Raw genomic sequence first — 21,997 nt, 5'->3', positions numbered from 1 at the left:
CCCCGTCCTGTCCTATCGCTCGCTATCTCGCAACGGTAAAGCTGTGATTATTCGGGGTGCTGCTGGTTGCCCGTTAATTTTCCGGTTACCTGTGCTTCCGCCGAAATAACAACCGTGACGTCAGATTGTTTCCTGGTGTTTAGGTCCGACAGGAAATCGAAGAACTGCGCTACCTTCTACTTTAAACATCTGGACACCGACTCCGAGGCGGATTGTAGCCAGCTAGTCCAGGAATCATCCAACACGGTGGACGATTCCTCCGAGGAGGAGTGGACGTACACTCCTGCCCGTTTAAACAGCTCGTTTGTCGTGTCGGAGCAGCGAAAAACGAACGTTGTGGTCCGTCTGGACTTCGGCGAGAGTCCGCGAGTCGATATCTCGGAGAAGATGCATTTCGCGCAGAAAAAGAACGCGGACAACGAAAAAGAAACGCGCGACGACCGCGAGGTTCAGCAGAGAGACAGCGACGACGAGAAGAAAAACGACAAATCGAGTATCGAAAGATTGATCAAAGAGGTCGAAAACTTGATTGGCGAGGAGAGGCACACGGCCTCGCGCACTTTTCCGCAGCTAGAATTCGAGAAAAAGAACCTAACGAACAATCATCGAGCTAACGCACGCGTGAAGGAATGGTTGAAAATGAACGCGTCGAGAAGTTACGAGGGCAGATCGCAGGTAAATTACGACGTCAATGGATTTAAAAAAAAAAAAAAAAAAACCGGAATTAATTTTTTTATTTATTCTAACGATAATGTATTTAAAAAAAAAAATATTACCGTTAATGTAAAAATTTCACGTTTATAGAATTACATATTATTATTATTTTTTTTTTAATATAAAGATTGTCGTGCGGATTTGTAAAAAAAAAAAAATATGTAATGTAAGACGGAAAACGTGATACAATTACGTATAACGGCGCGTATATTACAGCCACTAGACAGCTGCGACGCCAGCGGTGAATACACGACGGAGGAATCGGACGAAGAAAGGCAATCGATATCGTCCGACGATTTGCAAAGCAGTGTCGCGACCTATCGCCGATTTGAAGGTGCCGCCGGGTGTATATCGCAATCCCCTTCGCAAGAGATACTCGATTGCGTCCAGAAGTCGCCCGTTAGCGAGATACCACCCGATGAGAACGCGCCGAAGGTCGTAATGCGCTCGAAACAAAAGGCGAAAGGATCTAGACCGTGGAGCGTTTCTTGCATTTCTCAAATCGGAGATAATCCTACTTTGACTCAGAACAATCCTATTTTACCATTCTCCATATCTGAGACCGCGCTCCATCAATTGGTTGCGAGTCCACCTAGCAAATCCGTGTCCTTCGATGCCGCGTAAGTATATTTTCAATAATGTTTGCCTGTCTTTTAAATCAAGTTTTATCTCATTGTTACTAATTTATGTTGTCACTTTCATCTCGCGTCAGAGTTTATTGTCAAACATAATTTATATTGCAGAGGAGCACGGAAGTCGTTTAACAATTCCGCATCGACTTTGTTAGAAGAGTCTCTTATATGTTCTGACGATCGCGTAGCTAGAAATATATCATTCCGCAAAAAGAAAAATAGGTTGCGTAAGAAGACTTTGGTAAGGAATTTTGCTATAAACATTATTGGCTTTCACGTTTTTTGTCGAGTTAACTTATTTCTGTTGAGTGTATGTACAGTATTTATATTTTTTTTTTTTTTTATTTCGCGAGTTATCTTGTAAATTAATCTTGAATCGAAAATGATAAAAATTATCAATGTTTATTTAGGGGCGTAAAAGTGAGTCTAGTTCGGAAAGTGCGCACGCCAATCATCATTCGGCGGGGAGCGACGGATCAAATCAGCTGCGCTCGTCTCGCAAAACAAATCCAAATCGCACAATGCACGTAGTTTCTAAAGAAAATTGCCATAGTCGTTCCACGACTCTCGTCAAATCTGGGTCTTTCTCAGGCTGCACTGTCCATCAACAATTACACGTAGAAAAAGCGCTTGTCAATAGTTCCACGCCGCTCAGACTACTTTGTTGCAAGTCAGTTGCTTCCACGTTGGAAACGGAAGGCGAGGATCGCGATTGTGCTCAAGGACATTGCGCTTACAATAATGACATGTTGAATACCGTGCTGGTCAGCAAAGAACTAAGCAATCAGCAGCTGAATATAGACAGCGATGTAGAAATGAATAGTCTGGGTAACAATTCGTTATCTGAACAAGCCTGGGATAATTATGTGGTAATACAAAATTGCATACCATTAACAACAACTTATAAAAAGTATCACTTCTTTTTTTTTTTTTTGTCTACACTAATCAATCTGTTGATTCGCAGGAAAAGTATATGAGCGAGCCTTACAGCGAGCCGTTAGACGTAGAGACGGCCCGACGATTGCTGGATTTCGGAGATGACTATCGAAACTTTCTCGATAGCCAGTCGGAATGCGCATCCAGTATAAGCGCAATTCCCGCTTGTTCGCCATTGCCTAAGACTCGCACGTACCATGTAGGTCCTTTGTTATTATATTGCCTTGATCAAGTATCTGTATTTTTTCTATAAGAGAGTTACATAGCAAAGAGAGAATACAGATGTGTAGCCGAAGTAGTCATGTTAATCGTTTTAATATATCTATGATACTGAATATTGTGCCATTTTCTATAACGTTTATCGACACACATCTAAACGTTACATTGATACAAATACACTCCAATAAAGTTCCAATAAAGCTATCGTCGTTTTAAATTATAGCTATAGCAAATAAACCTTTCAAGCAATTATATAAGTGTTTTATTTGTCGTAATATGGTTATGCAATGTCATGTACTAATTGCATGCATGGAAATTTTGATATTTTATTGTTACAAGTTATAACAATCTCAAAATGCTAGTTAATCTTACAAGTATGACGTATCATTTATGCATCTCGAGTCTTTGTTAAAGCCTAATGGCGATTGATAATTACATTGATAAGTAAAATCTCAAGATAACAATACAATGGTAACAATAAACTCATTATCTGTAAATAATCAAAAATTAATCTACAATAATGTTTCAGAATAAAGAAAGAAAGAGAGAGAGAGAACGACATATATCTATATAATGTAATTGCTTTTAATGCTCTGTAAGACTTTAATGTTCATGGACAATGAATCTGCATGTGTATTGTATTTATGTAACGTTCTCTATGCATTAAGACTAAGAAGGCACCGCAAATTATGTAATCAAACGTTTCACGCATTGTGATTATATTCTAGGAAATCGACGACAGTACAGAAGATAGCGATAACGATGAAGAAGATTTACGAAAAATTATAGAAAATTCACAAGCGCAGCTTATCATTACTGAAAATACTTTTGTAAGATCCAACGGTGCAGTTCCCACAGAACTCGTACGTATATTTTTATTAATGCTTGCAATACAGTGTCCTATATCCGTAACATTTTATAGATGCTTTTGGACCACGGTATTTACTTTATCCTTTATACGCTTTATCCGTTACTTTGCTTCATCTCGTAAGTGATTTTGTTACATTTGCACGTCGTTCGCGTATATACTGTACAAACGCATGAAATATAGTAAATTTAACGTTACTTAAGTTTGCGTTATAATGTTGGCTCCTTTCCTATACTGTAGGAATAACATTTCAAGCGTAGTGTTTTATTAAGACTATCAATCATAATTTTAGTTACTCTTAAGGACATAAACAATCTTATGTTCACGTAACATAAATAAGATTTATATGTACCGTTTTGTTAATTTATATATTAAAATTATGTTACCCTTTTCTTTGTACTTCTTCTACTTAAAAAGTTTGGATTTGTGATAACTGCATTTCTAAAATGTAAATTTAATTTTTGCATGACTTTACTTCTCTTTTTCTCTCGTGCTATAAAAATTTTTCGTAACAAATATAAGTCGCGTATTTACGATCACGCGATAACGTGAGATTATTATAATCGTTTAATCAGAAAATTGTTAATTTATCTCTCGTCAAGTAAGATAGAACAGCACAATAAAATAATAAAATAGATGCACTGTTTTATAATAGACTTGTGTCACGACGATACAGACACGTTAGTTAATAAAATTTGTCCTTTCTATCTTCTAATAGGCCGAAGTGGAGTCTGCATGTAAAGAAAACTTAGGATGTTTGCAGACCGTGCTGGAGTCGCAAAATGGATACTTGCGAAACGAAAAATATATGAAACAAATTCGTGGTGAGTACAAGCAATTCATTAATTCCACGTCATTTTACTTTGTAACTATCATTTTATGCCTGATCGGACTTGTCTTCCCGCTTGTTATGATTGGTGCGCGGTGAGAAAACGCAATCCACCAAAAAAAAAAAAGAATATTATTTTCGTATCGTTGCATGTTGATGTATGTGGCGGAAAAAAAATGTTTGTACCTAGAGAATGTGTGCATACATTATTCCACCGTATCTGCCGTTATCTTATATTATCAGTAATCGCATTTATTTTGTTGACCGGATAAGTAGATAGCAAAAATATAAACAATCCGTATCTACCGCACAGTAATTTTTACGCATGCTAGTCTTTTTTTTTTTTTTTTTCTTGTCGTTAGTAAGCGCGCTAATGAAAGTTTCAATTCGTCTGTGTCAAAATTAGCTGTAATCTACTATGTCATTGCGAAACGACTGTCCCAGTTCGGCCGGTTTAAACATTTATACCCGTGACTCATCGTGTTGGCGAGAACTTAGAAAAGTTTAAACCTGATTTTAATCCCGACTTTAATCCAACTAATATTATTTATTCTATTTTGTACATATGTATATCTTATTATTTATGTTAAATAAAAATCCTTACGATTGCTTATTAACATGTATCACTCTGTGCATCTAACACTTTCTCTTTATTTTAACCTTTTGCTACCTGCATGATATTTGTCGCTCGGTAAATGCGATATTTTTCATACTTTACGAACCCCAGTACTTGATTTAGAGAAATAGAAATAGAGAAATATGGAAAATAAAAGAGAAAGAAAGAAAAAAAAAAAAAACATAGCGGTGAGGTATATATTTAATAAAACTGTACTCCAATATTAGTTTCTCTTACGCGTTTGTGCGACATCATTCGCTTCTTAAAATTCAACATTGTAATTACAACAATCAACGTACACCAATCGCCCGACGCTTTCTTTCTAAATCGATCCTGAATGCTTGTTCTCCAATTCGAATGGGCGCATCCGAGCGTCGGAGAAAGGAGAAAATGAAACTGTCTAAACTGCTCGATCAGCACGACCCGTTGCAAATCGTTCCGCGGTATTGTTTGCCGGAGACGTCGAAGTAACACGTCGGCTAAAAGCTTCCGACCGCTTTACGAGCCGCGTTAGCGCATTAACCGCGCGGTATAAACGTCGGATCGGATTAACGGCGAATTATGTACACCGATCGTAAATCTAACGAAATCGCTAGGTCGCCCGATCGCGGGTACACGTGGGTGCCGAGGTGCGCGTAGGTGGACACGCACGATGCGTAAGTAATGCGCACCTCCGAGACTCGCGCCTTATATGAAACCCGACGCCCCGTTATCCGGACTCTTGGGAGCCTCGGTGGCGGTATTCGCGATCGCATCAGTGTGTTGCGCGAATCGTTCGTGCAAACGTATCGCCGCCGCGGCATCACGTGGACCAACACGGGTGCTTTCGTTCGCAAACGAACGCCAGTGTTTCGATGCGCTTGCACGTTACCGGACGTTCGCGTCGCGTTTCCAGCTACTCGCGGACCCATCGGGATAACAACCCTCGCTCGTCTATCGAAGTACCGAATTTGTCACCCCGATGCTCGCGCGAAGGGAAAATATCAGCACGACTAACTCGCGTATGTATTATTTTTTTTATCGTTTCACTTATTGTTCTTGTGTAATTGGTGCAATTAACTTTGCAGCGGCAGCAGCCTTGAAATAACATCGGTTGTCACGATAGTTTCATTTTTTCCATTTTGTTTTTTTTTTATTTTTTTCCGCTGCGTTTTCACGAAAGAAATGTGATGTGACTTAAGATGACTTTCAATTTTAGAAAATTTATTTTTAAATTAAAGTATAGTGATCGCCGTATGGTATTATTAATTGTTTAGCGTCAGATAACGCTGAAACTAATATACTGTTGAGCGTGATTTGCTGATTCAATAATGACGTAAACGGCAAAACCGTGCAAAATGCCATCGACGCGACTATATACACGAATGAGAACATCGATCAAACGAGATCTAGGAATTGCTTATATAAGAAGATGCCTGACAGATTGTCAGTGAGAAATTCGGATAATATAAGAACGTTACGTCAAAAAATTAAATTTTATTCACCACCACCTCAGAAAAAAAATTATAAAAAAAAATTGCTGCTACGACGAATCTCAATTTTTCTAATTATTTTTAAATTTACAAAACGCTGAATAGCAGTATACTTTTTTCCGGATTTGCGCATTGTTGCGTACGTAAATAACATACAACGTGTCCGGGCAACAACATTGTTCCGTTATCCGAATCCATCGATCATTCCCCGCGATATCCCCGTTCGAAACGGTGCAACGCGACCGTGTCACGCGCCGCATGGCATGACGACTGCGATCGTCGCTCCACTTTTCTGGGGTTAAAATAAAAAAAAAAATAGTCGCGAATAACCACGTTACGCGAGAGTGATCTGCGCCGAGACGTTCCTAAAATACCGCGGGTAATAAGATTCGCGATCAAGAATATCCGGATCCCGTGCGATACCGGTGGAAATCTGGCCGCGCCACCCTCTTTCGCGATCACGTATGCGTGCTTCCGCAAAAGGGACGCATCGTGCGTTACGACGTTCGAAAACAGTTGCAGCTTCGGGAACCAGCTGCATTAATCGGCGATTCACGCTCTGCCGGTCGTACGCGACGAAACACGCAAAGTACGATCGCACGAAGCGCGCGCGTTTTCACAACGTGTGTTTTCATATTCATCATGTGTGCACTAAACAATTTCGTATCGCATTCGCATCGCGGCTCTCGAGCATTGAACGTTTTTCATGCTCGCACGTATGGCCGTCCCGTCATTTTCCAGCGCAGGCTGGCGCAAAACACGATACTTTCTACGCGTCGATTCTTTCCTGCTGCATTCCGTACACACCTCCAACCGACGACGAAGCGGCGACTTTTACGACATCGCGTCGTCGCGTTAATTCGATCTTCCCTCGCTTCTTTATCGTACCGCGTTCGGTATCGTTTCTATCATGCTGAGCGTGCGGTTTCGGCCCCCGGAAAAAGTGGCCGTCGTAAAAGAAAGTGGCTGGCCAAGAAAGAGGTCATGGAAGCCGTACAGTACAAAGTATCTTGACCTTTAAGAATTTTTTTTTTGTTTACGATCGTTTTACATAACCGGTCAATGAGGGCCACGAATCGTTACGGATACCGTTATTATAAAATAACAGTACAGCTCTTTAAAGTCCGGAAACGAGACGACACATAGGAATAACATATAATTGCCGCCTTCCTTTCTTTCGCAAAGCTCGCTAGAGGAAAGTAGAAAAGAAAGAACCGAGCACACGAATGCGCGTGTCGTGTATCGAGATAACATATGTTAAATTACCATCGTGTATAATAATATAGGAAAGCCTACTATTATGCCGAGTTAATAAAATTACATGCAATTTCGACGTATCAAGAACTAACTTTATACGCAAAACTAAGCATTACATTTTTTAAATTATTAAAAAAATATTTTATTAAAAATTGATTAAAAAAAAATCTTCTCCAATTAAAGAAAAACGTGGATACTTGCACATTTAAAGGAAAATATACGTTTGTCTCTCGGACAGATTTAAGGAACCTGAATTATTTAAAGCGTCTCAAAATACTGGGTTATTAATATTTCGCTGTGTTCTACAATTTGTTTAGGTACGATCGAGAGATGGGAGACTTTGGCATCGCGAGTCGAGCAGGCGCAGGCCAGCGCATTACATCGCGAGCTGGCTGGCATGAAAACGGAATTGAAAGCAATATACGATCGATTTTTCGATCATGAAATCGTTTTGGAGCAGTCGAGTGTCCTCGACGACCACATTAACAAAATTAATGTAAGTTGTTTTCGATTTAAGCTTTCCGAATGATTTTTATTAATATTATATGTACGACTCGCAATTAATTTTTTTCTTTTTTTTTTATACGATTTGAAATCGTTTTATTATGAAGGAGGATATTACAGATATCTTTTTATCAGTAGCGAGTAAATTCTACATATACGTGCAGCCGGTAAACGTATCGGGTGGGAGCGTATCTTCTCATGCTACAAGAGAGATCTGCTACAACTCGAGTGATATGACGGAGTCTCTTCTCGTTTCTTCCAAATTATAATTATTAATACAGCACTTATTTAATATAAATAGTACCAATTGATATTAACTTGAAGCATTTTTTAAATAAAAATTATGTTATTATATTTTTAAATAATTCCGAGGAGATATTTATTAACGATGATCACCGTCGCATAAATTATTTTTATTAATAATTCTAATATTATGAGACAATCGCTTTTGGAACGGTATATTAATAAATTCTGGTACACCAGAAGATACCTTTTTGATCGAAAATGTTTACGTTGGCGATTTTGTGATTTCGAAAGAAAGGAAAATTCGTGCCGTGCACCTCGAGGCATGCAATTCCTGACGAATTTCCGCGAGTTTCTCGGGAATCGAATCGCGATGGAGAAGCGCATTATTGGAAATGTCTCCGGTACTCCGGCGGGTAAGACAGAAAAGTCAGAAACTGGATGGGGCGAGGGGAGGAAGGGTAGAAAGCTCGCCAAGCAGTCGCGGTCGGAGGTGGAGGAGGTACAAAATGAAAGCGGTCGAAGGAGGTGGACTAAGGGATGAGGGAGGCGTTGGTGAAGACGGAGATCGGCGAGGGGGCGGAAAGGGAGAGCGGGAGAGAGCAGTCAGGAACCAAGTAGAGAGGCAGAGGTAGTGGCGTAAAAGCGTAGTCGTGTCGCACGTACGCTCGTCTGACGGCGACGTGCTCGGCATCGCAACTCGCTGCCGGAGAGCGAACACCGGCGAAACCTAGCTAACCCCCGCACGGTGGAGTTCCACCCCCCGAGAGTCATCCCCCTTCGATCCTCCCGGCACATTCAGCCCTACCGCGGAAGCCCTCCGTGAAAGCTGCCGCCGCCGCCGCCGCCACCCCGTCCCCGCACCCCCGCAGCATCCTCCGCGCCCTCCCCAGCCTCATTGCGAAGACCAAACACATGCTCCCTATCTATCATCAAGATGTATTAGCGTCCAACATTTGCCGGGTGAACTCGTCGCTCTGCTGCATTATGCACGAGACGTGTAGCTCGTGCCAATCCGCGCCCGGTCCGAACGCGAGACTCTCGCCGGTCTTGTTTTACCTTTTTTTTTTTTTTTTTTTTCCCTCCCTTTACCCCCTTTTTTTTCATTAACTTCTCTCATGCTTTCACCGTCGTCAAAGTCCCCGCGACAGAGGGAAGGTTTAGCGCGGTCGTAAGCTCGCCTGCCCAGGGTTACGCGATTCTCTCCGCCGGAACGGTAATCGGGAAAGAAGTCGGGACGGACCGTCAACAAGCTGATTACATGTCGCGGCTGATTGTCTAGCGCGCGGCGCACGTGGAGGATCCGCGATTGGGATGCAGGCCGCGGCGCCGAAAAGCGCAACGGCGCGAACAAACGCAGACTGACGCGCGCGAAACAGAATTGAACATTCCGTTATGTATTATGCATCGCTAAGCAGGGCACAATTGGGTCTGCGCGTCCATCCTGCGGGGCACGTACGCGTCGGCGTGGGTCGAAACACACAGCTCGATTCGACGAGGCACGTCGCCTCGCTGATTATGTTATTGCGTAATATCGAGTACGTATACGTACGCGCACCTCGCTTCAGTCGCGAAATTAATTTCACGCGCTAATGGCACGCCACCCGATATAAATAATTAATGAAATTAATCTTAGAAGCGCGCTGAAAAAAAATGTACAGTATTTTATAGCGGTATTTTAGTGTCGGAATTTAGCAAGTTTATTTGCTATATATAAAAGAAGAAAAAAAAACCCGCTCTCTTTTTCTCGTCATTTATCCCTGCGAGATTCGATCTTTAAGTTCCATCGCGAAGGGAGAGGACCACGCGGAGGGATCCGTGGCACAATTAGAATACGGGCAGTGTATCTCCGTTCCACTTAGTGCCGCGGAATTACGAAACGTAAAAAGCTAATTCTCTACTTTTACGGGGTACGTGCTCGGCGGGCCGGGGCTCATAGGCATGCAGGTCCCGAACGCGCGGCGGCCGCCCTGTATACCGAATTCGAATCAATTGATTGGCTGTTGATTGGAAATTGAATTAGATCGGAATGTGCGTGTCTGCTGCGAGACCGCGGGGAGGGGGAGGCCACGGCGAGAGCGAGGGTGGTCGGTGGCAGAATGGGGGGCCTCGGATGGTTATGCATCGTTGATACTCACGGCGGTGGCGGCGCGGTGGCGAAGAGAAGCAGGGGTGGTTACGAAAAGAGGGGTAGAAGCGGGGAACGGTCGCTTCTGCCTTTGCTGTGTGCCCGGAATATCAATGACAGCCACTTTTCGCCGGACACCGGGGCAAATCCACGCCGCCGCACTTTGCAATACCGACCGCGTCGCGCGGGGAAGGGACCACCGTTCTCCTTTTCATCGCGCGATTTGCCCCGCTTGACGGCACAAACAAAACCGACTAACTGCCACGGTGGGTTGTGTCGGCTACCGTGCAATTTTGTGGAAAAAAAGAAAAAAAAGAAAAAATAAAAAAAGAGAAAGAAGAAGAAAAAAAGAAGACATTTTTCCAATATGGAAAAACGCGACGGCGCGAAGCGCGGTTTCCGAGACCGAGAGAAATAATGCGAACGAGCATTTATCAGTGGCAACACGGCTAAATATAAGGGTTGCTGGTGCGCGGCGCGGCACGATGCAGTAACCACGTCACGTTGTCACATCCCCGTCGTCCTACCGCGGGACGCCACCGACGAGGACCGCATAAATAAACCCGGGTTTACGACGGCGACACGGGGCGTAAGAGAACGAAAACGAGAGCCCGTACCTCTTCTTCCCCGTTCCATTTCTCTCGCTCATCGCGTGACGAGCGGGAGACCTCCAAGGAAAGCTCGTAAAACTCGCCCTTGCGGTCATCCGCGCGTCTTATGCCCTCTGCTACTCGTTTTTTTTTTCGTCCTTTAAAAGTAATTTTCTTCTTCTCGAAGGAGCTGCCGATATGCTCGCGCTGCATCTCGACCGATCTGACATCAATCGACCATGGAATCGCGAATAGACTCGGAGAATTTCTTAATTAAAAAAAAAAAAAAAAAAAAAAAACATTCCTATTTGTCAAACTATCCGTTCGATCTTGCGACGATTAGATTGGCTCGAAACGATAAGAGACACGGATGCTACATCGATCGCCACGCGGGGGGAAGAAAGTTATCCGGCGTTACGCGATAAAACTCACTTAGATCCCACGTGTATCCGTTCTCTCGACCGGATTCTTAGTTCGTGGCCACTTTATACATCACCTTCACCCTCGTGCGACCCCTTGCGCACTTACCCTTGCACCGCGAGGTAATTCGTTTGAGTTAGGCGAGCGAGCCAGATACTAAAAATGTATATTTTATGTTCGCAGGCCGAGCTGGCTGTTTTGAAGGACCGCGAGACGGCAATGCTCGCGCTGAACGTCTCCGCGCATCGACTGATCACCGATCTCGGTGCCTCCGCACCGTTAATTTGCACAGCCCTCAAGGACGGCGTGGCCGATCTCTACAGGATATGGGACGAAACGTTCCAAAAGTGAGTGATTGCTTGTTTAAATTTTCAAAGAAAAAAAAAAAAAAAAAAAAATTAGCGGTATAAATAATATTAAAGACTCGACGTTATCAAATTTGTTATTATTATAGTTTGTTTCACGAACAAAAAGGCCTCCGTGTACGCAAATTAATTCGTTAATGGCCCGCGATAGATTTCGGGAGAATCGCGCCGCAGTAATGAGCGGGAAACTGATTTGATAGTTTTCTTGATTAATTTGGAGAACGCCCTTACTCGCGCAGATTCAACGGTACATCCCGTATAGAATGGTCGGGTACTGGATCGCATCGACTGGTCGTTTGCCGGCCGACGTGTGACGTTAGGCAAATATTTTGAGAGGTAATGAAGCCACCAAAGCAAACAGCGGAAACCGAGAGAGCGGCATAGGTACCGCCAGTAAGGGCTCTCCTCATTGGGATTTTGACCCGTGTCGTGGAGATTACCAGCTTTAACGGAGATCGCGTTTAATCACGGACCTCTTCCGAATGACAGCTCTAACAGAAAAGCGACCGATCGAGATTCGGAAGGGTCAGCGCGATGCAATATCCTCCTGCATTTTCCCGTCACGGATTTTATCAACATCTCGTTGGCGTGGTATACAAAAAAAAAAAAGAAATCGTTCCCCTTGTCTCTTAATTTGTAGAATAAAATCGAGCCGATTTTATTTTGCGATTTATCGACCTGTGTACTAGTGTAAATTAACTTAGTATCAAAATTAATTTAACAACTTTTTATTATTTTCTAAATTTTTTTTGTGATTTAAAATATATTTGTCGAATTCATTATTCTTAAATATAACACGGCAAACTATAAACTTTTACCGCAGGATATTTCTTCGAGCGGCGACGAATAGTTAGCGCGATCATTACAACCCTCTTTTAATTTCCATATGAGCACTCGATTCTTCCCCCCCGATTTGATAGGGGTTTAGACCATTCAAAAAGGGGTTTACCACTGACCCATTGGGGTTTACGGAGGTCAATCCTATCCCTTCATTTGGTACGCAGAGACACTTCTATTTTTTGAGAGATGTTCTCCACGAACAATGGTTATTGAACCTTTCAAATTATTTACGCAATTAATCGATTTTCTTTTTTAACGTTATAAAACTCGCGAATCTTAAAAATATATCAACTTGTTCAGATGAGTACGCCAATGTATTATAGAAAAGGGACACGGATCAACCTTCCTCGGCTCATCTCGTATGTTCGCTAGGGACGTTCACAGATTGACCTGGAATAAAGTGTTTTTATTTGCCGATAGTGCCGGAGGGAGGAACCTACTAATAATTCGACGTCTTAATGTTTACACAACGGCTTTACCCTCTTTCCGTTTTTTATTGTATTGACTCGCATGATTTTTCTGCCGAAATTTGCTTCGCGTTCTTTATATTCACCCTTTCGAGAAACAGTGAATAATTCATGAGAAATAAGCGAAAATGAAGAACAAGAGATTGTCGTTAATGTGTTTCAATGTAAAAAGAAAAAAAAAACCATAGTTTATACTATTAATTAATTTTTTTTTTACGGGACTATATAAATTTTATTTCATAATTTTACGATATAAAATGTAATGAAATATATTACTTAAAAATGCGTCGCTTATATTTTAATTAAACGTATGTCTGCATTTTTCTTTTCAGAGGCACACAGCAGCTGTGCGTTTTGCAAGCTATGCAGCAATTCGGCATGCGCATGGCCGAATTGCAGTCCGCCCTACAGAGGGACAAAGATACCCTTGCGGTACTGGACGTCGCCCTACAAGCGGGTGTTACTTCGGAGGTTGCCTCGTCCGTTCGTCACGTCGCGCGACTTTTGTCCGAGAGACAAGACATCAATTGTCAGGTACTGTTTCTTTCAATTAAATTCAATTTTTTTTGTAATAATAATAAAATTTACATAGAATAATCTACGCGGAAAAATACTCCGATAAGTTACAGGGATTTAATTTACATTTTTCTGAAACTACTCAGTTTTCTTTTTTTTTTCCCTTTTTTTTGTTTTGTTTTTTACTTAATTTTGTACGTGTTTCTTAATGTTGTAGCGAATTACGAAAATCTTCCCCAAATCTTATGTCAGATATCCCCATCGCATCCTTGATTTTCAATCGGTTAGATGGCTGTTAGCAATTATTCAACGCCGGTGGATGGGGTAACGATTCCCAGAGGCATCGCTTGTGTGCATAAAGCCATTTCCCCCCGACATAGATTGGCAGAGTCGCGGATCCCGGGGATGTAACTTAGCTAAAGGAAAGCGAGATTATAATGCGGATTGTATATCCCGTATTTCCGATATACGTCACGCTGAATCAGCTTGCAAATCGCGTTCCTCAGATTGCGCGGTACAGATTTGACCGGAGATACCCGATCGACCTTTCCCTTCTTTCGATTAGCATAACGAACAATAAAATATGAGGTTTCAAATATATCATTTCTTCTTTTATTCTCTTAATATATAATCTATATATTTGGAAAGTAAATTAAAATTTTACTTAAAAAAAAAAAAAAAAAGTTTGCGGATTAAGGTTCAAAAAATGGGCGATAAAAAAAACGGATCTGTTTGCCGTCACTTTTTTTCCGAATTTACGTTACTGTGTTTTGCGGACAAGTCGAATAACTATATGTATATGTATTTATATCAAGAGGCACGATGTATTTATACAGAGAGCTGCAACTTTCGAGAAAAATAAAAAAATAATTGAAAGTTACGTAGAGAGACGAGAGTTGTATATACGACACATATGGCGCACGTCAGGAGATAAATCTTCGACTAGTCTGAACACGCGGAGGTTACTCGCCGGAGAGAAAACGAGGGGGCAGGGGGTAGGAGCACAGGTCGGAGGGTACGTTTGACAGATGATACTTGTCGATATCGCGTCTCCGTTAAACGCCATCACATCCCCCTATTTCCACCATATCCGTCTCTAATTTGCATATAAAGTAAATCTCTTGGCAAGCTCGCTCTACGTCAGGTTCTTTGCTTTATGGACGTAAGAAAAGTAGTTGAAGGTGCAACGAGTGGCAGGTCCACGACCGCGATTTTCGATCTATCCGCTCGTTTAGCTTGTCGGGAAGACGTACTGCCCGGGTCGACGGATATTCGGTGCTCGTCGGAAGTTAGATTGCTCGTGGACTGCGTGAAATTGTTATACTCGAATAATCACAGGCGTGGCGCAACAATGTTAACGAAAATATTCATTAAAATAACTTTAAAGTTAAATTAAACGACGACGTTAATTATCTATAATAATTTTATTCGTTGTATTAAAAAAAAAAAAAAAAAGAAAAAAGAAAAAAAAGTAGTAAAGCAGACAAATGTGTATCATTATGTTTCAACGTCGAGAGTATTTCTGAAGCTTGTACCAGACTGCCCTCGATGCCGCGTATCGGCGTATAGGTGCTCTGTAACAATTTCCAATTGTCCCTGCGCTCATTTCGTCTGTCAAGAAGACGTACGACTCGCGACACAATACTCTCACTCCAATAATAGGAGCCTTTCCTTTCGCCTCGTTTCTTCTTCTTTCCATGTGTATCGCGTCTATATTTTAACGTATTCAAACTCCCGTCAAGGCGGTATAATCCGAAAAGTTCTTAGTCTTGCCGATCTACAGCACTCGAGGGAATAATTTCATGCACTTGACATTACGATTCGCCTCGTCTTTTTCTCTCGCTCGTCTTCTCTCGCGCTCCGCTTTCATCCTCCCCTCGCGACAGTCCCCTCGACCTCCTCCCCTCCCCCGCTGGCCTTTCTTTCTCCAGGTGCCTCTATTTCGGAGAGCCGAAGAAGAGGAAAGACTACAATAAAGCACCCGGCGTTACGATCCTCTCTGCCTCGTAACGTTGCAATTTTTTATCTTTCCGCCGTTTTCTTTCTTTTTTTTTTATCAGAAAATTATGAAGGCGCGCTCCGTAATTTCAGAAAAATGTCCCACATATTTTCGCCGCACGGCGCGGCGTTTGACTTACGCGAAGATTCCTCGCGCGCGTAACAAATCGTCGAAATCAACCTGGCGTGTCCGATTTAACGGGCGCCCGTTGTTCGCAAGAAGAATCCATAAGTTTTGATAGGTAGTAAATAAAATATTAACCGACGTATGCGCGGAGGCCCGGCGAGCCGAACGAAGAGAGATAAGTTTCGGCGCTGGGTTACAGCGCGTCCGAGCCTGCTATCGAGGGTGTTGGCCATCTCAGAGCCAGCAGCTCCCCGGGGAGCACCGATCGTTAATCGCCCGAACGATTCCCTTTCGCGTCACGTACGGGAATGGCCCGTGGAATCAGCGTAAAAATACAAATTTAATATCAACCGCCGGTAGAGCAAGGCTTGTCTGGTCGGCGACTCCGTATAATCCGAGTTATCACGAAAATTTCGCTTTGTTAGAGCGAATTATCATCCGTGCTCTAGATATTACAACAAACGTTCGTTTCGATAAGCGCGCGGGCGCGAATAAGTATATCCTTAAAAATTTCCACGTGAAAAAGCTCCGGAATGGGAGAAACACCTTTCGCTTCTTAGCGTTACCGCTTTCGAGAATCGAGCTGGATTTTTGAGTTACGCAGATAAACGAGCGGGCTCTTTTTATCTCGCCTCACTCGCGGGCACGCCCGATACGAGATATTTCACGTCTTGTTGCGCTGTACGTACGTACATATGTATACGTATCAGTATATATATTTTTCGCGAATGTAACCGGAAATAAGAAGCTCCTCGCGGCTCTCTCTCTCGCGCGCGATTGGCCCTTCGGGCCGGCGTGGATTCCGTCCCGACTCACTTCGTACCTACTATCCGTTATACGAGAAACTGAAAGAGAGAGAGAGAGAGAGAGAAAGCATACCGACTTATATATAGGCTAGGTTGAAGGTTGCTACTTGGTATGCGGATCGCGCTTTTCATTACCGGAGGCTCGTTCCCTCCGTCTCCACCGTTGCAAACAGCCTAAACCTACCCTTTCTTCCACGCACCCACCCTTCCTCTCGGCTGTCTGTCTACTACTCGACCACTACGACGGTATTTTCGCCAGTATTCGCGCCATGCTCTCGCGCATAGTGCAAACGTACCTATCCGATCCGATGCGCGTATACGTTTCTCTCGCGACGATATATAGATTCACCCTTTTGTATTCGCGACTCATAGCAAAAAAAGGAAGAAAAAAAGAAAGGGGGGGGGGGGAAATCGCGGACAACCTCCGTTCGTTAGATAGTTATTTCAAGATTATCGCCCGCGGATTTTGCAAAACGCTCGCCGACGTATCGTGCGACGATCAATTTAACATCTCTCCCCGCCTTATGCTCGCTTCTCCACCTTGCACCCTCGCCTTTTCTCCATCCCCGTACTTCATATAATCGTCTTATACGCTTTTCGATGCCCTCCGGTGACGCGGAAGAGTGGATTATACAATATTCGATATCACGTCTTCCCGAATACACCCGCTACTTATTATATCGGAGTCTCGAGATCCGTCGCACATTCTGTTTGAATGCCGCGGTATTTTAGGTACCACGCTTTAATTTTTTTGCAAATCAATATTTATACCTCCGTTATACTCGCGATTGTCGTGCGTTATCGCGATCCGCTAATCAAGACAAATCCCCGCGGGCTTTTCTGTTTCAGAATGATGCTGTGTTAAACGACGCGACGACGGAGGAGGTGCACTGCGGAAAATTCGCCGGCAACTCCTCGAGCAATCTTACGCAGGAGGGTGGCTCGCTCTCGGACAGCGGAATCTCCGACAGCGGGAGCGATCAAGAACTAAGCGAGCGCGAGAGAAGGCTGGCCGCGCTGCGGCGGCTTACGCGGAGTTTGGAGACTCAGCTCGCACCTGGTAGCGAGGCCCTGGCCGACCTCTGGAAGAGGATCGAGCACGCCGAGACCGAGTTGCGCGACTTGCAGAAGCAGTGCCGAGATCTCATCGTGCGCACCCACACTGCGGCGAGCGTAAACGTGCGTGCGTCTAAACGGACGGCCAGCCAAGTTCATTATACCGCAGAGTAAGTACCCGTACCGTGGGGTCTCGTCACCGATTCCAAATTTCACCTCAAATCGGATTTTGTGCAATCCTCGCTCGAATGGGAGACTCGCGTGAAATAAAAACTCGGGTCTGATTAGTCGAACGATCAAATTTTACGCGACGACGTTGTTCGAGAGCAGATAATAATCGAACTAGCGGCACTCGCCGAATTTACTGAAGTGTCCGGGAATGAAGCTCAGAATTTAAGAACTGCCTCCCACGCTCGCATTCCATTTGCATAACGTCGAAATGGGAAGTAAAGAATGAAGGCGACTATTTAGACGTGGGGACGCGCGAGGTCGTTGGTCCACGGCATTAGGCGACTCATTTGAATACAAGAACTCCGCCGAGAACGAGCTTGATGATTGCATCGTTCTTTACGTAGTGCACGTTAAAAACAAAAAAAAAATTTTTTTTTTTAACAAAGTGAATATAGTCTTCTATAAACCGCGCATTAATTTTACAATTTAACGTTATTTTATTACCGATGCTAGGAAATTTGCCGGAGATGCGCGCATCGCGCCGTTGTTGAACGTCTCAATTTCCCTTTTAATTAATCCTCGCCCGAGATTTGATTTGAAAATGAACGAGAAGTGCGCTCTACGTCGGCAGTTTCGCGTAAGTTGTTTCATCAAGTGTCTCTCATCAAGTTAAAATCCCGCGCTGTTGTTCACCGACGCAATTACAGATTCCAATTATCACCGCGGTGTGTATCTCATTTAACTTTGTTTTAAGGACGTTTTTATAGGCAGGTTCAATCACCGCTCGGAGGTGGCGGATAATAGGTTTAGTTTTCGCGAGCGTGAAACATCTGCCGCACTCCCGAGTCATAAAAGGAGATATAAAAACCCGGTGCCATTTTCTTCGATTGACGGTCTTCCGTTTCGCTACATTTCTCACGTTTTCCCCGGTTTCTTTCTTTTTCTTTTTTTTTTTATTCTCTCCCCTCTTTTTTCACCTTTCTCCGCGTCTGTAAACAGCCAGGTTCTAACGGTGTGTTTTAAGCCTTCCCTCGCCGCTCGCGGATTAAGACGGGAGCCAAGCGAAATGTTTGCAGAAAAGTTAAATAACCGCGCACTTACATAACGCTAATGGAGGAATAGGGCAGCGCCGGCTCTGTAATTGCAAGCCCAATCTCGCAACTTCCAAGTTACGTGCATGCATCTCCAAATTGATTTTCCGGCGAACTTTGCTATTACCGGTTTGCTCGTATTATCGTAACCCGTGGGACGGCATAAATTAATTTTCCCAGTTGCGAACTCCCGCAAGTTTCTCCCGCGAGCGGTCAAAATTTCTGACTCGCAAAAGTTAACGCGTTACTCAGCGAAACTGACTTGGCGCCCTGTAATGCGTAAATAAAAATAATAGCGTAGCCTGCGCGAAATGCCGGACGATATTGCGAACCGTGTTTGTTTCGATTATCAAACTATCCTTTTTTCTCCTATTTTTTTTTTCAGCAAGCGCAAGAAACCGATTTGCGACGCGAACACGTTGAAGAGCGACGCGGAATTAGCGACGACGAAAAAAACCGCTAAGGGCGACAACCCCGAGGATAAGTCGATCCCCCAAGGGTGGACGAGACTCCGGCGAACCGCGAAGGTGACGTTATCCTTCTGTTTCGCGATAACAGTCTTGTTCGTCACCATTTATCTCTGGAGGCCGCAGTGCTGCGAGGCCGCGAACACGCAAAGATTCACGCTGTCCATCAGCTACCCTAAAGGACCACCGCCGCTGTGAGCGGCCTAGTACGGCAGGTATATTGCATACGAATGTCGACGCCGAGGATCAACCCGATTTTTTTTTTGGCGGGAATGGATGAAAAAAATGTTTATCCGTTTCGATCCGCGCATCGGGGGAGTCGTGATCTAAGCGACCGAACCTCGCGGCGTAAGGCTGTCCGCGAATTTTTTTAAGCGAGCGCGCGCTATCGCGACGTCATTTAGACTGTTGATTTTTAAATAACTCGTTGAATTCGGCAATGCGTTCGGGAAGATGACTTGCCGACGCCTAAACGACTGATTTTGTTCTTTTTCTCACTGCCCGCGCGTGCATTTTATTGTACCACCGGATTTAATTGCGAAACTCTGTCGATAGTCTGTAACTTTTGGCCACAAGTTATCATGACGTAACTTATCAAACATATTCGGTTTGTACCGGATACAATCGCGTACTAGAAAACAATTAAGACTTACATAAAGGAATTGATTATTTAAATACGGATTGATTAACGTATTTTCACTTAATTTGTATATTTTTATGCGTTCGAGCGGTATAAATCCGCGGTTGAAATTAATTATACGGGAAATTGTACAGAGACAGTCTGGCAACGAATCTCGAACGTCTCGCAATGAAAAATATCCCGCCTCTCATATTTTAGTATTCAAGTACGAGAGACTGCATTTATTAATACAGCTCTTTCCTGATCGTTCTGAACTGCGCGCGCCAGCAGCCTATGTTATTGTTGAAGTGTAAAAAAATATTTATTTATAGATATATATATATATATACAGAGATCATATATTATATATTTTACTTCTTATATATACTATTTTTCTCGGAGGATGTTTGATTTTCCTCGCGAAGGACACGAGACCGGGAACACAAAATGGACTTTACAATTTTTTAACGGACGGGAGTCCATTTATATCGAATTTTACTGTGGAGTAATACTTGGATTCCATATCGCTAAGCTTCCCCCACTTGCTCCAAGTGTTCTCCTGCAATGTTGCTTCTACCATCGTCATTTTTGTTTCCGCAACAACGAATATTTATTTTGCTATTCTCCCCCCCCCCACCCCTGCATCTACGCAAACATGCGTCAAGCTAACTGCATCGGATGCTAAGGATAAATTTTGGAAAAAAAAAAATGGGTTGCACGAACTAAATATTCTTTTACACGTGCATGGCGATTGATACTGGGCCTTATAAAAAATTATCGGCTGTTCATGCACTGTGGAATAAATACGACCTTTTGCACATTGATAATTCGCGACGCGCGCGCGTGTATGTGCACGCGTATAAATCAGCACCTCCTTTTGCATGCAGTTATGTCGTTCCTGAAATATTCCGCACCTCCAGTTTGTCTTGTGTCATATCGATAACTGTGTGCATGCTATTAACGATACTTATCTAGTGTCATACGGCTGGAGAAGATATGTATTTCTATACATAGTATGTATATTTTCTTTTTAATACAATCGATAATGTTGTGATTGTGATATATTTCTGACGGCTCGTTTCGAGAGCTTTCTCGCGTAAGATTTCTTCAACGTGAGAAAGATATGCGGGTCGCTTGGGACTACCAGCGACTCATTTAGCGTAATTAGAATTTTTAATTGTAAAAATGTATTTGTCGATTTACTCGGGATGTGTCTTTGATATTTGAAGACTTTGTACTTGAAACGGCTGATTAAAGGAGGGAGAAGTATGGCGAACCAATGGGCGAAAATTATTTTTCCAGAAGGAAAAATAATTTTTATGACAAATTTTCTTTTTTTTATTTTTTTTTTAAAGAGGTAAACGAGCTTTTGATAGAGTGATATGTGGATGCTGTAATTTGCCGAGATCTATTTTGTAACGCCTTTTTCGAGACAATGTATAATAATGAAGAGAATGGATGGTTTGCGTAACGAAAGCGGTCGTTCTGAATTCGCATGCGCGCCGATGCGGAGTAACGAGAAATGCCTTATGGTTGATCATTGAAAGCTTACAACTTGCACGATGCTTACTGTGTAAGCGCTCCAGCGTAACGAACACGATCCTTGCTTGCGCAGATTTAAAAGCTTCTCGTAAGAGAGGCGATTTATCGTCGGTAAGTCCATCTGGCATTTTGCGGACTACATAGAGGGTAGTTAACACAATCTACGTGTAGATAGAAATAATTATAGCTGTGTAAATTAATGGTGGTTCGATACTGCCTCGACGGAAAATGTCGAGACTTTGTAAATAATATTTTTACCGAAAATCGACTGCAAAGAAATAGCAATATCAGCAAATAGCGAGATATATCTTTCTTTTTGAGATCATCTGTATTAAACCTACCATTAATTTACACCAACAATTTTGTGAATTTTTATTTTATATCGCGAACTGTAGTTCGTCGACTTGCATGAGTGATAGTACAGTCGTCGATAGCTCAGTTTTTTTTGTTTCCTTTTTTTTTTTAATACGTAAGTACTATGTGCTACGAGTAGCAAATGTTTAT

The 21,997-nt window shown here is 42.9% G+C and overlaps 1 protein-coding gene across 3 annotated transcripts in view; it reads left to right on the top strand.

Annotated features, from left to right (window-relative positions):
- Positions 1 to 20,304, top strand: part of LOC139105667 (klarsicht protein-like) — a 36,722-nt gene extending 16,418 nt beyond the window's left edge. The window contains exons 10-21 of one of the 3 annotated variants that reach the window (XM_070661897.1): positions 144 to 675; positions 931 to 1,334; positions 1,458 to 1,587; positions 1,757 to 2,215; positions 2,311 to 2,481; positions 3,230 to 3,364; positions 4,088 to 4,193; positions 7,861 to 8,039; positions 11,612 to 11,775; positions 13,433 to 13,634; positions 17,397 to 17,773; positions 19,251 to 20,304. In XM_070661897.1, coding sequence (XP_070517998.1) covers positions 144 to 675; positions 931 to 1,334; positions 1,458 to 1,587; positions 1,757 to 2,215; positions 2,311 to 2,481; positions 3,230 to 3,364; positions 4,088 to 4,193; positions 7,861 to 8,039; positions 11,612 to 11,775; positions 13,433 to 13,634; positions 17,397 to 17,773; positions 19,251 to 19,530 — 3,139 coding nt within the window. In that variant the 3' untranslated portion in view covers positions 19,531 to 20,304. Of the gene's footprint in view, positions 1 to 143; positions 676 to 930; positions 1,335 to 1,457; positions 1,588 to 1,756; positions 2,216 to 2,310; positions 2,482 to 3,229; positions 3,365 to 4,087; positions 4,194 to 7,860; positions 8,040 to 8,154; positions 9,154 to 11,611; positions 11,776 to 13,432; positions 13,635 to 13,833; positions 15,088 to 17,396; positions 17,774 to 19,250 lie in introns of those variants that run through there. The other 2 variants (XM_070661906.1, XM_070661911.1) reach the window with 2 other exon arrangements.
- Positions 20,305 to 21,997: the final 1,693 nt, after the last annotated feature.

This window comes from Cardiocondyla obscurior, linkage group LG01 (assembly GCF_019399895.1).
Source record: "Cardiocondyla obscurior isolate alpha-2009 linkage group LG01, Cobs3.1, whole genome shotgun sequence".
Lineage (NCBI taxonomy): Eukaryota > Metazoa > Arthropoda > Insecta > Hymenoptera > Formicidae > Cardiocondyla > Cardiocondyla obscurior.
Note: the sequence above shows the minus strand (reverse complement) of the source record. Positions and strands in the feature narration are given on the sequence as shown.